Source organism: Colias croceus, chromosome 12 (assembly GCF_905220415.1).
Source record: "Colias croceus chromosome 12, ilColCroc2.1".
Lineage (NCBI taxonomy): Eukaryota > Metazoa > Arthropoda > Insecta > Lepidoptera > Pieridae > Colias > Colias croceus.
The window spans coordinates 6979314-6997959 of record NC_059548.1 but is presented as its reverse complement, the minus strand read 5'-3'; the positions used below and the strand labels follow the sequence as shown (position 1 = coordinate 6997959).

Below are 18646 nucleotides of genomic sequence, written 5' to 3'. Positions count from 1 at the left end.
TTACGCTGTTTTTTAGTGCAATGATGTTGGCGTATGCCGCGTCTACTAGTATAATAGGTCATTGGTCTACTGTGTGTCTAATAACTTACTATGCTAATTGTAGTAGCGTGAATGATGAAAGCGAGTAATCAGGGACCATACAAAGTACGACATCAGTAAAACAAAATTTAAATAAAGTATCAATTTATTTAATAGTTAATAATAAAAAATAATATCAATTGTACAGTGTAAAACTTTGGTTTTAATCTTCGCAATAAACAATAATAGGTATAAGGTACGTGGAATACTTTAATCGATACCGATTAAAGGGTCATTCAGATATTATGTAATATGTATAATATTCTGTATGATAACAGGATCATTAAAATATATAAAGCAATAAAGAAATGTTTCTTAAAAAAATTAGTCTCTAAATTAAGATGTGTCATTGTTACATTTCAATGTGAATAACAATAAATAGACTAGTACTACTAATTATTGTTAAGATCATAAGTCTTAATAATAATTAATACTTAGTTAATTGCCTACTTCTAATTAATATTTTCTTTTAAATCATTAACTGTAGGTGATCCACTGATTATTATCTATATGACAGCTGGTAATTACTAATATATAATATTATATTGATGTTTTCGTTATTTGCAAATAAGAATAATCCTTTAAACGCTCCCATAATAAATACTTTGTCACCTATATACATTAAAAATGAAAGATATGGAATTTCAATGGAAATGTTTAACGATTGAAGTAAATTTTCAAAAATCTTAAAGTAAATTAAATATGTAGTTATTATTATATAATTATGTACATAAAAGGTTAGAAATAATTATCTACCAATGAAATTATTTGTGCTAAACATTTAAAAATTTAAACTACGGAAAACATTGAATGTTTTTTTTCCTTGTAAGTAAATTATTGAACCAATTGTATTTTTTTTTCAACGAAATAATTGAATTTAGAGTTTAGATGTTAGGTCAATAACTGTGAAACTTTTATGGGAAAACAATGGAACACATTATTTTTTTATTTACATAAAATCGTTTTATAATCCAATCGTATGATGTTAATTCAAAAATAAAAAAATTGTATACTATGTATTACTAGGTAGGTAGTTTCGAGTCTCGAACATAGGCGAGTGAGTTTTTAATCTAGGTATATTGTAAGTTAGATAATATTTATTTATTAATGCATAGGTTACCTAAATATCTTACCAGGAAAATTAAATAGATACAATAATGGATGGTTATTATTGCAGTCCGTTTTGTATTAATTCATAATTGCAATTTATCGAGACTCGCCTAACTGATTAGCCCTAGGTACAATATTTAGTGCCAAATATCTCTATTCAGACCATCTGATATTTCCCAATACTTGTCAATATTGTTATTTGTCGAACCAAAGAACAATGTTGACACCTTAGATTATGGATTGGTCTCCGCGCGCGCTACGACCGGGACCGCGCGCGCGGAGACCAATCCTTAATCTAAGGTTGACACTGTAGAGTTTAAAAAGATGGATTGAATAGAAACCGTAAGTTAACAACTACATGTAGGTAAGTTTATCAAAAGTCTAAATTCATCCAATTTTTCTAAAGAGGTTCGTTTTAATACTTCTATGTAAACATTGCAATTTGACTATTCTACACTAAGGGCGGCCGTACACGGACCGCTTCAAGCAGTTGAGACCGACCGCTTGAAGCCGCGACCGCGCGGTGAACTATAGGCATTCATTCACCGCCGTACACGTGACGGCTCGAGCCGTCGCGACCGCTTCAAGCCGTCAACTGCATGACGAAATTCCACCGTGCCGTTGACGGCTTGCGAGCGGTCGTGAGGCATACACTGACTGCTCGAGCCGTTGACTGCGCTAGAGCCGTCGTCGGCTCTCTCCTCCCCTGAAAATCAATGACTTGACTAGTCAAAAAAATCAACCGCTCGAGCGGTTGATAGCGACGGCTCGAGCGGTCAACAACCGACGGCTCGAGCAGTTGACGCCGACCGCTCGAGCCATCCGTGTACGGCGCTCAGCCGTTAACTGCTCGAGCGGTCCGTGTACGGCCGCCCTAAGAGCAATAAACCTATGCTCTTAGATTCTACACAATGCAGTCTATACGTCTATGATGCTGTCGTGTTTCTTGTCGGACGCCTTTAGCTTTTCTTGCATCTGTGTTAGCATGTCCTGCATTCGTCTTATCTGAAAATAAAAATAAATTTATTAGATTTTGAGCTTTGGTAGTTAGGAGAGACATTTTTGGAGTAAGGGAACGACTTCGGTATCTGAATTTTGTCAAAGAAGTTTCAGTAATGACAGGTGTGCTCGTCACACACGCTCTTTTTTATGTTTATGACTCGAACGGGTCGCTTCCACGAGAATAAAAGCTCTTAGCTAAAAGACTCGAAAAAATTTTGCCTTTCTTATTATAACAGAATTATGTATGTAATTTCTTATGTATTTAAATTAGTATGATATTTATTTAGAAATTAATTACATGCCTCCATCGTTTTCTTTTACAATGTACATATTGTGAAAGAAAGCCATTCTCTTGTTTACTTTTCTTTTTATAAAGGCGCTTTAAAGATATGAAAACAAATAAAAGAACTTGGAAAACCGTTAAAGTGCGAGTTATGTAGGCCAGCCGCAGATTTAGCAAACACGTAACACTGCAGTAAAAGGTTTTATTTCGAACGTGCTATAAATCCACACGTTTTGAATTGCAAATAATACGGAGCGATAAGTTGACATTTGAAAAACGTTACATATTCCGTTGAAATAATACTTATTATATGTAAGTAGGTAAGTTGAAATATTTTTAGTATAAATATCTTGTTTCATAATTTATTTCAATCAAACAGATACAAATATAGGTTCAAATAATCGTTAACCAATTTGCTAGAGCCCAGAGAACGAAAAATAGGTGACCCATTAATATCTGTGACCTATATTTAAGTGTTATATTGAAGACTGGCAATGATCAATTTCTGACCTCGATACTATGCACTGCCTCGAGGTACTTAATTATTATTTATACTTTATGAATATGAGATCTCTATAATACCCAGTATTAAAAAAATAAATGGTCATTAACATTGAACTACGTTTAAATTAACCGCCATTGAATTTAGGGGCTAAAATTTTGGCATTGCGACGCACAAGTAATGGATTATTGCACAAGGATTATTGCTTTTTGTGAAAAAAGGTGACCCTATATTATTTTTTTTATTTTCTTAAAAATGTAAATCTACGAATTTTATTCTTACCTCCTCGTCTTTCTGCAACAATAGTCGATCGGTGTCAGTTATTGCGACGTCGTGGTTATTGCCCATAGAGTCTCGCTTGAGTTTCCTGTTAGAAAACAAATGTATGATAATTAATATAAAAAAAAATTATCTTCATGCATCATAAATATTAGATTTTAAATTCAAATCACTTTTTTAAGATATATAATTAATTTGCGAAATTAATACTCAAAAAATTTTCGCTATTTTAAATTTTTAAACAACTGTAAAGTTAAATTATGCGAAGCCGTTATTATATTTTCCTTAAAGATAAGTTTGCAGGAAATAAAAAGTTACCTAGTTAATAATAATATGAACGGTGAGATAAGTGAAATATAGATAGGGAGGCGAAGAGGGGAATTTTCTGTAATACTCGAGCGTGGCAGTTTAAGATATGAGAGATACCTTAGACCTAATAGAACGACCTTGTTAACTATTTAGCTCTATATGTAGTGACGCGCGCCTAGGATAGACGATCAGATTAGTAAAAAAAAATCGATAGTCTGAAATACTCGAGCGCGTCAGATTAAGATATTGGGGGTTGATTTTAGTGTTTTAAGACTAAATTTAACTAATCTGACCATAAGTCCTTGACGCCGCCGAGTTATAGGGTCGCGAACTTGTAAAAAAAAAAAACGTTAATCCGGCATTCTCGAGCGCGATTGTTTTTATTTTTATTTTGAAGAATATAATCTAAAACTTACTAAAAATACAAAATCTGCCGGTTTCCGCATGACCGGAAGTCTGGAGGAGCCATTTCATCTTCCGAAAAACGCGTTACAGCATATAAGTCGCGAACTTTGCTTTTTCCAAAAAAAAAGTTTAAATAAACAAAAAAGGTAATTTTATTTTACAAAAAAAGGTCTCTTTTCATTTTTGTCCAAAGTTAAAACTTTTTTTACTTGAAGCATCGTAAAAAGTCAAACTCCCGGTTTTTTGTGTATATCTCGAAAACTGAGGGAGTTAAGAAAAATTGATATGAAATAACGATGATTAAAAAAAAGAAACCCACAAACCTTTTTCGGTCAGATTAAGAGAACCCACCAACATTTTTGTCAGATTAAGAAAATATGCTTTCAGGATACCGAGATATACCTCCCCTATGAAAATCTGACGCGCTCGAGTATTTCAAAAGGACTCTTTTTTTCTGCATTTTCAAAAATTCATCATAACTTATCGTCATGTCGTAATCGTCAGTTTTTTTAAGGGGAGCTTCCTTGGGGCCTACTTAACACCCCTTCCGAAAATCTGACGCGCTCGAGTAATTTTTTTTTTTTTTGTGCATTTTTGACGAATTTTTATGCCTAGCCCCACCACGCAAACCGGCAGATTAGTATACCGTTGTTATCAGAGGGACTTGGGGCATACGTAGTATGAATATCTGACGCGCTCGAGAATGCCCAAGTAACTGTTTTTTTTTACATTTTTGAAAATCCGTACACGCCAAACCCACCGCTAAAATGGTTTTTACCATAGAAGCTTTTCTTTTCGAAATCATTTTCTCTTTCGATTTTGATAAGTCTCGACGACGCCGTTGAATTACGTCATTTAGCTACCTCGCCTCCCTATCTAATATATTTCGTAACAAAACAAATCATTTCGGACTATCGAGTTAAATATAGATTTGAAAACATAACAGTTGAAAAGACTTGACACTGGCATATAAGTTGTTGTCAAAAAATAAAAAAAATATCAGTTACCCTCTTTCCCGCATAGCGTGCTGCGATATCTGCGAGATGCACTGCGCCCTAAAGTTCTCGTAGTGCACGTCTTGCGTCACGTCCTTCAGGTCTTGCATGTGGGTGGATATCAGCATCGTGCGCAGCTTCGTGAAGTCCGAGTGTCTTGGGTTCTCCACTTTTAATGCAAAATAATATGATTTTCTATTTGTCTAATGGATTTATTGGGCGCTTGCGTGACGTTTGAGTTGGTTGAGTAAGTAGTACGTTGCTACTTTAAATATATGTATAATAAAAGTAATATTTAAGAAACCTGTCGTGGTTTTTTATATAAAAATCGTAATGAATAATTTCTTTAGAAAATTTGATGTTAATGTTAATTTACATGTTCTTCTTTCTCATCCAGCGTGGACTAACTGAACCTGAACTCCTATACCTAAAAGTTGTATTTTTACATATATTCCAAATGGTCTGATTTAACAGCAAGTTATTTTTTCAGCTATTACCTATATCTCATAGACTGGGTAAGTGGTTAGTTATTAGATTGTTTGATAATTGTGATCTTAACTAGTGTTAACATAGTTTGTCATGCAATAGAAGGAAGTTTACTATGATGGTGTTATCTAAATAAATGTAATGCTATTATTGCTATTATTACCGTCCACAATTCCCCACGGATACTGTCTGCCGCGTATCCTCTTGCCGCCCACCTCGAGCACGGTGTCCGCGGCCACGACCGCGAACGGCGCGGCCGCCTTCAAGTCACGGTCTTGCTGCTTGAACTCCTCGTCCTCGTCGCTGTCGCACTCGGGGAATTGGTATACCTTTGGTACGAGCAAAGGCGGAGTAAACATAGTTTTTTATGTTAGGTGCAGCCAAACGAACGGACGAGTCACCGGGTAATAAGTGATCATCGCCGCACACTTGCACTCTAAATATTAGTGATATGGCGAGTATGTTGCCGCCGTTTAAGGTAGGCTCTTTTCTTAAAGATCCCCAAATCGTAACTCATTGGACTGAAACTGACTTGAAACTGCATGCGGAAGCTAAATTTCCGTAGCACGAGACAAAAGGCATATTTTTAAGCGAAGTTTATCGCTAGTGGTGGTGCAATTATTATCGAAATTATTCCTAATTCTTTTCTTATCACTTTAATTTAAGAACACATACCTAGTACCTACTTAGAGATCCGAATTTGCTACGGGCCCTGCGCCTGGGCGGCCTCGGCACTGGGTGAGAAGGAACATTTATTTGTATTTTCCTTCATGTCAAGTGCAATCGATAACTTATAAAAGGGCAAACAGTCAAGGTCAAGTTCATCCATAATACGTTATAAAATTTAAAAGGGCAGTTAAGCCCATGGCATTTAGCAAGCACACGGGTGAGGCCGCAGGACACAGCAAGTTATGAAAGAAACGGGGTTTATTTATTAAGGTTTGTTATATAAATAGTAGGTACCTATAATATGTACAACACATTAATACCTATAGGCTTTACATTATTAATAATATTATATACATTAAATAAATAATATACATAATATAATAAATCTGTAGAAGGGTCAATTCTGTACATTGAAAATATTGAAAAAATAAATAGCAAGGGGTGTTACTGGATCGATACCAAACCCAAATATGAGTTTAAAAAAATTTTTGTCTGTCTGTCTGTATGTTCAGGCATCACGTGAAAACTAACGGTTCGATTTCGATGAAACTTGGTATAATTATACCTTATTATCCTGGGCGTAAAATAGGATACTTTTTATCCTGAAAAAATACGTAGAAAAAAAAAAATCTTAATTTTTCTTAATTTTTCCGCGTGGACGGAGTCGCGGGGCGGAAGCTAGTCCGTAAATAAAAGTATAATGTACATTATAGTTATTATACTTTAAGTAGGAAACGAAGTACAATTTTTATTATAATACATACATAACTACTTACATATACCTAATAGGAAAATATATTAGCTATATAATCGTACATATATTATAACATAAGAAATAAGAATATAAGTACCTTCATGCGTAAATCTTATGAATCAAAACTATGATTGATGAATTATTCTGTAAATTGCGTGCGTGACTCGTCTATAGAGACGTTTTATTATCCAGTTACAATTTATAATATATGTTGATCTACTGGAACTAAATTTAATGTACTGGGGAATATAGACAAAAAATAAATTACGTTACGCATGACTGCGGGAACAAATGTATTTATAAATATCGTTTATTATTTCTTACATACTGTCGAACATCATTATTAAAATAAATTGAAAAAGTTGACTAGTAAACCTATGCTATGTACAAGTTCAATCAATTATATCTGGTTTTTACATAACCCTAATTATTATACAATTCGGTTATATTAGGTACCTTTATGCGTACAATTGACTTCAATATTGATAATCAAAAATAACACGGTTTATCTGTCAATCTAATATATAAAAATCAATGCCACTTTTCGTTGTAATTCCATAACTCGAGAACGGCTGAACCGATTTCGATAATTCTTTTTTTATTATATTCCTTGAAGTACGAGGATGGTTCTTATGTAGAGAAAACGTAAACATGTACCACGGGCGAAGCCGGGGCGGACCGCTAGTAATATATACTTTTTACATGACCCAAAAAAAAATCTATTATACGCACACAATCTGCCGCACCAACTACGCGCCAAGCACGCATAGAAATGCATCTCGGGACTTGCAAACAATAAGATACCCAGTTACCTACTTGTATCTGATGTTCATCCAGGTCACTTAGTATGCGCGCCTTGAGCCGCTTCACTTCGGCAGCAGTGAGCGAGTCAGCTTTCGCGATTACAACCACAATGTTGACTTTGCGGTGCAGTCGCTTCATCATTTCTAAATCTACCTGCCGCAAGCTGAAAGTGTGGCTTGGTGTTTAGTTGCTGCGCGGAAAATTTTGAGCTTTTTCACAGCTATTTTTTTAATAATATGACTAGTATAATTGACGATGTATTCTCGATAGTTAGTATAAGTCATAAAAGTTAGTAAATCATAAAAATAATCGTATCTATAGCCAAGATATTGACATAGAATAAAAACGCACATTAGTAAAACCATGAGTAAAACATATTTTTTTATAATAAATAGGTAGGTACTACAATCTGTTTCTATAATTCAATACAATACATTATACAATACGTTCAATTTCAGTCATAGAAAAGCTAAAGCATCAACCGAAGGGCAGACAGTAGACACCAATCTAAAAGACCATTGCCATCAAAACTACAACAAGATTTTATTGATCGTCATCGCAATAGTTCTAAAATAATGCGCCATTACGGGTACTTTGTATTAAACATAATAGCCAAATAACGATTGTTTATTAAGCTGTCGATTGTTATAACAATTATGTTTTTATTTGAGTGTTGGTATTTACATCACTCAGTAACTGAGACGTCTATTGGAAGCAATTCTTATGCTTGCTTCGGCCTTCGTTACACAAAATATCGAGTGACTTTCTATATTATATAAACATATAACTATGTAGTTGATAATATACTTATTAGAAAATTCTTTCTTTCTTTTACCTAAAAAGTTCATATTAAAAAGAAACGATCAAACATATTATACTAATTGTCCAATCATTTCGTTGAAAAAGGGGTTTACTTGGACGTCCCTTCCGGAAAATAATGGGTGATTTGTAGGTTTTTTATTTTGTCCAAAAAAATCTTCCTCGTTAAGTGACAGGGAAAATAGATAATTATCCCAAAAATAATAAATTTTCTGTCTCGACGCCATTTATCCATTGCCATAGCCATACCTAATGGAAAAATGTGCGAGCGGGAAACATACGTGGTTGCAAAGTAGGTACCTAATACGAAAACACAACCAAATCTTTAAAATCATCCATTGTCCTAAACCCCAAAAACTTTCTACGCAAACTGATGACTGAATTATTATTCCTCAATGATGCAATTTTACCAGTATAAAATAAAGTTTCATTGTATTTAAATAAAAAATCATTTACCCCTTCGTGTGTGCACCTAATGCAATAATGTGTTTATGAACTGTCCAACTAATTACATTCGATTACAAAGGCTTAGTGCGTCACAACCTCCTTAGGCATCAGCGAATATAATATGGATCGATGTAGAATTCCATGCCTAATAATAGTGAATATGTTATGTAACTAAATAAACATACTTCACGTTCTAAGAACAGTACATCCTATGAAATTTAGGATGACACACTATTTTATACGCTTTATCTCTGCGCACGTGTGTTTCTGACGCTTAGACCATGTATGATATTTTTATCAAAACCTATGTTATTGTGCCCTTTGTTGTTTTCTTTAAATTACAATTAATCGATTTTTTGCAAATGTAACGAATGTATTAATAAGTGCCAATAACAGGCGATGAATGTATACCTACGAAACAATATATTATGTATTTATGATTAAAGATATGTAAATTTATATAATTATAAAAGCACTTAAACAGACAAGTCAACAAATATTTGGTAGATATTGACTCGAAAAATTACGATTCATAAGCGCAACAAAGCATCCAAAAAGCTTCTGCTTTCCAGAACCACACTTACCTATGAGCCCACGGCGGAACAAAATAAAGGCAACAATGCACCCTATTATCCTGCATATGCCTTCTGTTTAGGCCACTCTCATCAGTGAAGTATTGTCGGAACTGCTCATCCACGTAAGCAGAACAAACTCTCCATGAATCTTCACAATTGATCGCGTCACCGAACCCCGGAGTATCCACTATAGTCAGACGCAGTTTTACACCGCGTTCCTCAATTTCCATAGTTTTCTTTTCTATTGTTGTTGTTTTCTCTAGCCTATCTGTTAGGATTCACAGAACGTGTTTGTTATGTAAACATTAATCTTATGTAAACATGAATTATATTGCGGTAACAGTCTTTAGCTTTACAAATACAGGTAGGTTATAGGTAGGTATACCTTAAATTATGTAAATAAATGCACGAAAACTGTTTATTATTTCAACTTTACCTTGAATATTAGGAATTTTTCTATTTTTGTACAGGTCTCCCAGGAATAAGCTGTTGATGAGAGTGGATTTGCCTAGGCCAGATTCTCCTACAACCATGAGCGTGAAATCGAATCCTCTTTTTACTGATTTTCGATGCACTTGCTCCGGTAGAGTCGCGAATCCAATGTAATCACGCTCGCCGCGATCTCGTTCTGCAAAAAGATATTTAATGAACCTATTATTTTTTGAAATGTTAATTATTTAAAGAAAATAATTCTGGAAGCCAAAATGCTACAATAACATATTTCAAAACTTTAATTAAATCCATTAGGGAGTAATTAGTCCTTAAATAGGTCTAGGTAGGACGTGTTCTTAAGCTAAACGCTAACGGAACTAACTAAAGTAAATGATTTAAAAAATGATAAATAACCTAAGATTATTATCTCTTTTAACCTATTATTAGGCTAAATATTATCACGGTACCACAGCGTAAGGTGATAAACTTTGTGATAAACAACAAGATCGCTCTATGTTCACGAAACAAACTCGGAAGTATATGTAACAGCGATATACTTCATCCATACTAATATTATTAATGCGAAAGTAACTCTGTCTGTCTGTCTGTTACTATCACGCCTTAAGTACTAAACCAATTTGCATGAAATTTGGTATAGAGATATTTTGATACCCGAGAAAGGACTTATAAATATAAATTTTATCCCGGAAATCCCACGGGAACGGGAACTATGCGGGTTTTCTTTGACTGCGCGGGTGATGCCGCGGGTGGAAAGCTAGTAGGTATTATATATTTGTGAGAAAATCGTTTGCAAATAATTGAGAATAATTTGCATTGTCGGTAAGCTACACTGTGCTTCTATTGTAGGCTTATATTACAATGATTGCAACGAGAGCGGCGAAGTGTGACAGGACAGGTTTCCAGAGTACCTATATATAATGACATAATCTGTTTTATATCCATGGTATATAGTTTCCCAGGGCCGCGTAGGTCCACAGAGCGCGATTTCTCGCGGGAATGTCCACCTTCCGCACGGTACCTCTACGGCTCTACTATTGAGGACGGCGGACAACGGAAGCGACAAACGTGCTCATCAATGCGCTAACACCAAATTGTGCTGTTGCTATTATTAGGGAACTGGGAAGCTATGCAATCGTTAACTACCAGTGACCTTAATGTAGCTCATTATTAAATACAGTACAGTTTTGAAATATTCCTGTTCAGTTACAACATTTTCGAAGAAATATTGATTGTATGGCAGAATACTATGAGATTTATAAGTTTATGTGTACGTGAGAAACATGAATGATCTAAAATGGTTACTCCCACGGCCCACGCCTCTAATAGACAATAAGAAGATCTCATTGAACTTACTTAAGTACCTGGATATAGTACCTACACGTTCTCAATAAAGTATTCTATGATAACAATTGTTAGGAAACAGTCATCGAATCTCATGTACATACTAACATAATATAAAAAAGTGCTTTTAAAATTCGTTTCAAATAAATTAAAACATGGATGTGGTAAGTACAAAAATATTAATAGTTTCGATATACCTATGTCTGCAATATTTTCGTAAAAAGCAGTTGTTTTAAAACAAATACCCATGTAGCACAATTATTCTGGTTCTTACTTTAATAAATTATTATTAAATTATGCTATAAATATAAGTAATCAAAGTTATAAGTATACTTAATGGGTAACTCTGGTAACTCACGTATTTTTATAACAGTGGGAATCGAAGTATTTTGCTTATTGTGATTATTTATTGCATTATCTCTGTTTGTATTGATTGTGTTCTTATCATTTATATTTATATCAACAATCGCAAAGGAATCACTTTCCATCATTGCCTGGACTTGTAATGTAATATTTTCCTCTTCCGGCTCAATTGTGTACTTATTTAAAACACTATTTTATTTCAAGTACCTAATAGTAATAATTTGCACTTAATTGAAAAAAGTATTTTTTTATTACTTATGTATCCATACTTTTAACCAATAAAAGGAACACAAAACGCCAACAATGATTTTAATATCGTGACGGAAAATATCAGAAAAATGACGCAAAATGTCAACCGTTCGCGCGCTTCGCTAGCACAGCGGCTACGTTGAAACTGCGCGCGCACTGCAACATCAACAACTTGTATTGTTAGATTCGGACAGGCGTTTAGTTACGTCATTCATTAATCACAGTTAAATTAAATTAAATGTTATATACTTTTGACCCGGTGTACCTAATTTAAATTACAGTCTGACTAGTACACGTATAACTTTCCTGGGAACGGATTAGGATTTCACAACGGATTTTATTATTTTGATTTGTAGGCCTTGACTCTTGAGTTTGTAGGAATCATGTTTGATATTTGCAAGTTTTTAGTAGGTAGAATACTCATGTGTATATGTCATATACACATGAGTATTCTGCTTATGATCTGAATCCGTAATAGATCCCTATTCAATCCCTATTCATTGAGTGACAGAATATGATTGCTGACAAGTTGAATTGCTTTCTTCTTCAATTGAGTAGGTAACTAAAGACTACCTTTCCGGTTATGCATATATGTTATCTCTTTATTCATCAGCATAACGCGAATTCAGTGTATTCAATAGGACCATGATAATAATTTATATTTGCATACATGCATATTAAAAAGGTAGATTTGATACCACATGGGCGTTTCAAAACAAAATCAAATTAAGCGTCGTTATTTATTCGGTAAAATAAAGAAGAATATAATGAAAATAGACAAACTTTAAATATTTAGCTATAGGTACCCATCTCCACTCCATCCGTCTCCGAACAGAATCCCCGCCCTTCCTCACTTCTCAAGAGCGACGTAGGTAACAATATATAGATAAGTATGTACTATAACTATCTAATTTATGTCTACAACGTCCTGTTTTATTGTATATCTACATTCAACAGTTATGTATAATTTATTTATTCTTATTTCACAACAGTCCTAAAGGACTTAATAAAGAAATTATAAATAATTTATTAAGCACAATTAATAGAAAAAAGAAGTACCTTAGTATGTTTATTTATTGAAATCATAAAACGCGATTGTTTGTAGTTTGACTAACATTAAAAGCTACAAATTTTGTTCGCTTCGCCCGCTTTGTCTTAAACCTAACCAATTACTTTAATTTAGTATATAATTTATTAGGTCTACCTTCCTCGAGAATCACTCTATCAATTAAAATAAACCTCATCCAATTAATCCGTTGCGTAGATTTAAAGATTTAATCGTACATAGGGACATAGAGATACCTATAGAGGCAGAGAAAGCGACTTTCTTTAAACTACCTATGTAGTGATGCTGATGCTGATAAATTTAATAAGCAAAGTTGATTTATAATAATTTAAAAAATTGACCACTACCGATTGGACATTATAACTACTTATTTAATATTAATGAAAAAATAATATACTTACCCGTGGCCATCATGTTCAATAGGTACTGTAGATCGCTTCTTCTTTTATATTTAATAAATATATAAATAATACTATAAGGTTTTAAAATACTTTATGAAAATTAATATGAAATTTTCATAATATTTTTAAAAAGTTCCTTATTTTTGTTAAAGATTTAAAAAACATTTCACTAACCCCGGGATTTAGAATCAGTGTAACAAAAACTATAATTCTTCCACAAAAATAAACGGAGATCTCATTTTTCAACAACATCAAATATTATCTCAACAATAAATAATGTGCGTAGAATAATGTTGTCGACATATTTACCACCTAATCACTAAAGCTATAGCGAAATAAAAATCGCGCGAACTATATACTATCACGATACTTATTCTAAAAATTGTATAATCAAAAACGGTAGAAAAATCGAAAAAAAAATAAAATCACATTGTTTGTGCGCCGTCCTGTGCGTGTGGGTTACGTAATGTGAGGGTCCGGGAGCTCGCGCCCTCCAAGCTCGCTCCCCTCCGCCCCTGCGTCCCTGGCCTCAAGCTTTCTGCGCGAGAGGTCGGCGCTTCGCTCGGGACCCTCAACTGCGCACCTATTTTTGTGCGGAAGCACCGGTCGATATCGCACAAAGCTCTACGCCTGCGCTGTACGGCCACCTCACAATACGAACCTTCTGCAATGCCCCAGATGCAAGAAAGGTGTGCAGCGTTCAAGGCCAAATTTACCCTCTTTTAGCAATACTTCAATTATTGCATAAAATATTTTAATTAATGCACAGTTTTCAAATGTCAAAGCTAAGCGACCCTCACAAATCACCCTTGATTATTGAAAACTTCAATCAAATAAAATAAATTGCGATATACATAATTTGTTTGAAACTAACTAACTATTAATACAATTAAAAAATATAATTTTCTTAAGTAATGAAAAATTTATTTTCAGTAGATATCAGCAATTTATATCATTACACATTTAAAATATAATTTTGTGTTAACTATAAATGGATATGGTGAATACATAGAAGTATTAACCACTAACGATATATGAGTGAATAGCTTATCCACATCTCGAAGAAGCTCTTGTATATCGTTGGCATTCATGATAGAGTGACAACATTTACAAGAGCCTGAAGGAGACTTGATCATAGAGCATCCACGATAAAGTATAATAATATGTGACAGTCTGCAGAAAAAAAAACGTGTAAATTATTTAGATTATTAATTTATATTTTGCATGTTTTACATATAAACAAACGTGCAATCTCCTCCTTTTATGTTTGGAAGTTGGTTAAAAGGAAAGGAGAGGTAGAGCATATTCTATGTAATATGTAATAACACATTACGAAAATTATGAAAATTAATGTGTGTATATTTTTGTCATTGAAATCCTCCTTATTTTATTTGTCTTCAGATGGATTCGATAATGGTTTAGATTTACAATTTTAACGGTAGCGAAGCCGCGGGAAAAAGCTTGTGTATAATAGTATTATTTGCCTATGCTTCAAAACACCTCTCCATGCATACGTATCTAATATCTTATTTCAAAAGCATACAACAGTTTTTTTATCAACTGAAATCATAACGCTCTATAATCTCACGACAAATTAGTAGCTCTACATTATTGCTATTCACTCTCACAAAGGCTATAACATTTTTCTGTCACACCGTATTCTAAAACTCTATGACAACTAACACACCAAGACTTGTTTCTATCTATAATTTTCTATCGCATAAATAGGCAGGTATAATAAAATAATACTGGAATTCTGTAGAATTGAACTATTCAATTTCTCGATTTACAAATTCTGAGGCTGAGAGTTCTATAGAATTGAACTAGATATGTACCTAATTTCGCAATAGTACCTTCATAGTAGGAATAATAAAATTAGGTAAACAAAATCTATTTTTGAAATAGGTACGTACAAAAACACAATACTTACTAAATAGTTATTACGCAAATAATTATATTTATCATTTATTTCAAATATTTATCAATTAACACTTTCTCATAATATCGGTAATTTTGTTTATCTTTCAGTAATTCTGACGAAACCAGATTTTCCTCGGAAACCTCCTGAACCGATTATAGGAATTTTAAAAGCATGACTAATGAAAGAGAAAAATTGGGGACATAATACCTACGTTATTTATTTATTGTACAAAAATGAATGGACAAAGCAGATAAAGAAAGAACAATATCACAAAAAGGCATCATTTGTACAAAAGGCGGCCTTATTGCTTAACAGCAATCTCTACCAGGCAACCTGGTAGGAAAGGAATGGTATTCTACTCACATTTCCTTTCCTACCAGGTTGCCTGGCAGAGATTGCTGTGTAGCAATAAGGCCGCCTATTGTGCAAAATTTTGTACTTCATTAATTTGTACCACATTTCCTTAACTGTTTTGTACAATGAAGTGTTATAAATAAATAAATAAATAAAAAAAGGAAATGTATGAAAGTCGTGGAATAGCACAAAATAAATGATTATAATTACAATTACATATAACAATACATTGCACTCTGTTACTGTAAATGTCCGATATGAAAAAAAAGAATTATATAAATATGCACACATGTACGTCGGAACCATGAATTTCGCTGGTGTAACCCCAAATCTCGCTGAGCTGAATCGACAAACAAACTAAATTCTGAAATCTTACCTGTTTGTAATATTAGTACCCATATAAATCTAATAGAAACTAAAAACTACGAAAAATATATTTCTGTACATAGATATAAGTTAGTGTGTCTGACCTAAAATATAGCTATATCTCTGGAGGGGTCATCTGATATAATGCTACACGAGTCCTCATTAAAGGGAACATTATTTATTGCTCCCCTCTGAATATTATAGTTAAAGTTATTTTATTCGTACAGGCAGAAAGATCCTCCAGAAATAGCCGTATTTATTTAAATACATACTAGCTTTCCGCCCGCAACTTCGCCCGCGCTTTCAAAGAAAAACCCCCATAGTTCACGTTCCCTTGGGATAAAACCTATCCCATGTGTTAATCCAACTTACCCTCTATATGTTTGTGTATGTGTAAATTTCATTGTAATGGGTTTAGTAGTATTTGCGTGAAAGAGTAACAAATATACATAAACATACACATACATCCATCCTCACAAACTCTCGCACTTAAAATATTACTAGTAGGTAGGATAGGATAGGAAGACCAAAGAAGGATAGGATAGGATTATTTTGTTTAGTAAGCTTCTTGCTCGCCTTGAGATTTTATTATTGATTTACATAATAGTTACCTATTACCTGCACCCATTTTGTATTTTTTTCGCTTATTAAGTACTTATAAACAACTATTCGGCTGTAGAATTTCCAGCAAAGGTTTGTTAAATACATTAATTTATATTTTATCGTATTATATTTACATATTTGCATAAAATTATAGTTAATTATTCTTAGATTCTCTATCATCAAAATATAATAATGTCATGAAAATATAATAAGTGTAGCTAGTGTCGTACTAAAATATAAACTATGCGTCAGTTCTCCTAAACTATCCCTTTATAATCCTTACTACCTATATAAAAATTTTAATGAATCTGTTCCCGACGAGTACATTCCGGGGGTTTTCAAGTGTAGGTAGAGTCAGAACCATTGTGATCTGTGGTCAGAACGGATACCTTCTAGGGAAGCGCGTGCCATCTTGGGCCACAGCTTACTATCAAGCGAGATTGTGTATCCCAATTGTCAATAAAATATCAACATATATATTTAAGCCTGTAGTAGTGCTTAAAGTAAACTACTTTTATTAAGTACTTAATTGAAAGAATAAATTCCTACACGCTTTTTGGATGAACGTGTTTTCACTTAGAAACTATTTTTGTTGTTCCGTTTAGAACACAATGATGATTGTTTTGCAGCACAGACAAGAATCACAAAAGTGCTCTCACATAAGGGTAGGATTTTATCAGATCTTTTCGACCATGACCTAGTTGCTGAGAGCATAACTATCAGAATAAGAAAAATTGCTGACGAGACCTTGCCGTATTGTTATTTTCACTTTCAAGAATTGCTAACGTAGGAAATTCAGAGCTTGAATAAACAAACATCTAAAAAAACTGTATTCTTCTAACAATATCTTCTCGTGATAAGTTCAAGTACCATGCTATTGCCTATCTTACGAAAGTCGCTTATTTAGTTACTGCAACGAAGTAATACCCGTTTGGAAAATTACTAACAAGGAAAATCATAACAAAAATATTTCAATTATGTTTTTAGGTGTGTTATTAATTGTTGAAACATTATATGTATTGTTGTATCCATGATTCATCACAATATTATAAAGCTAAAGTGTTTGTTTGTTTGTTTGAACGCTCTAATCTCAGGATTTGAAGGAGCCAGAAGGGCTCGATTTGAAAAATTCTTTCGGTTTTAGAATTTTAGATACCTAGCCTATTCATCGAGGAAGGCTATAGGCTATACATCATGACGCGACACGTGAAACTGCGGAGCGCAGCTAGGTTTATATAATTATGTAATAGGTATGTATGTGTTGCGTTATAATAAACTAAGTAGGTAGGTACCTACAAAATTATAACAACGAAAAAAGTCAGGTACCTACCTACGCAGTACAAGGATTTGCTTTATTCTATATGGTCTCCTATCACAGAAATCTTGACTCTTCTTTCATGAAAATGCCGTGAACCTATCTTGGTATAATGAGCACAGGCCACAGCCAAAGACAGAGTTAGTCGTACCGGTCAGTCTTGGTAAACAATAGCTTTTACTTTCTGGAGAAAGCCTGTTCAAAGGAAAATGTCGGTAGGTATATACCCATATCTTGTATGTCGATGAATAGCAGCTTAGGCTAAATTGTAATGATATTATAATATTATGCTTTATTACAAATAATAGGTACTTTTATGCTTGAATAAAACTTTAATAATATTATGTACCTATAGACTAGATACCTATTATATTATAGTAACTACCTTGTTTTAAATCGGAAGTTAAAAAACGTGGAAGTTGATCATTCAATTTCATTAGAAATTGAATATTATGTATCGGCTAGGTGTTGAAGAAACTCTACCCGCGGGAAAAGTACTAATATGAGGAAAGGCGCGAATTCACATACATGTATACGTCACTGATAGAGTTAATTTAAGTCTATATAACTTTGCAATGTCAATTTTATAGCATGGACCCTAGAGAAGAAAATCATCTATTTCAGTTTGAAACGGTCACGGAATAAGGCTTATTTAATTAAAAAGTTATGAAATAAACCTTATTCCGTGGTATTAAGT

General features: G+C 33.6%; 1 protein-coding gene across 3 annotated transcripts; it reads right to left on the bottom strand.

The window, feature by feature from the left end:
• Positions 1-166: 166 nt before the first annotated feature.
• Positions 167-13843, bottom strand: LOC123695952 (septin-2). 3 transcript variants are annotated; one of them, XM_045641904.1, is made up of 10 exons: positions 13391-13843; positions 9954-10145; positions 9527-9785; positions 7689-7839; positions 5613-5778; positions 4976-5132; positions 3258-3342; positions 2099-2193; positions 1497-1645; positions 167-1415 (listed from the first exon to the last, which is right to left on the bottom strand). In XM_045641904.1, exons 1-8 carry the CDS (start codon positions 13401-13403, stop codon positions 2107-2109), a joined length of 1110 nt encoding a protein of 369 aa, XP_045497860.1. In that variant the 5' UTR covers positions 13404-13843; the 3' UTR covers positions 167-1415; positions 1497-1645; positions 2099-2106. The 3 variants fall into 3 exon arrangements, with proteins under 3 accessions (XP_045497860.1, XP_045497858.1, XP_045497859.1); XM_045641902.1 differs by lacking the exon at positions 13391-13843 and adding an exon at positions 11670-12085; XM_045641903.1 differs by lacking the exons at positions 167-1415; positions 13391-13843 and adding an exon at positions 11670-12085 and having other exon boundaries at positions 1478-1645.
• Between the last annotated feature and the right edge of the window lie 4803 nt (positions 13844-18646).

Bases quoted from the DNA above. Each gene is read 5' to 3' on its own strand.
- LOC123695952 (XM_045641902.1), bottom strand. From the start codon at position 11,802: ATGATGGAAAGTGATTCCTTTGCGATTGTTGATATAAATATAAATGAT. The intron at 7,840-9,526 runs GTAAGTGTGGTT...CCACACTTTCAG, and splicing joins GTTCCGCCGTGGGCTCATAG to CTTGCGGCAGGTAGATTTAG. The intron at 5,779-7,688 runs GTAGGTAACTGG...CTCGTACCAAAG, and splicing joins TGGATGAACATCAGATACAA to GTATACCAATTCCCCGAGTG.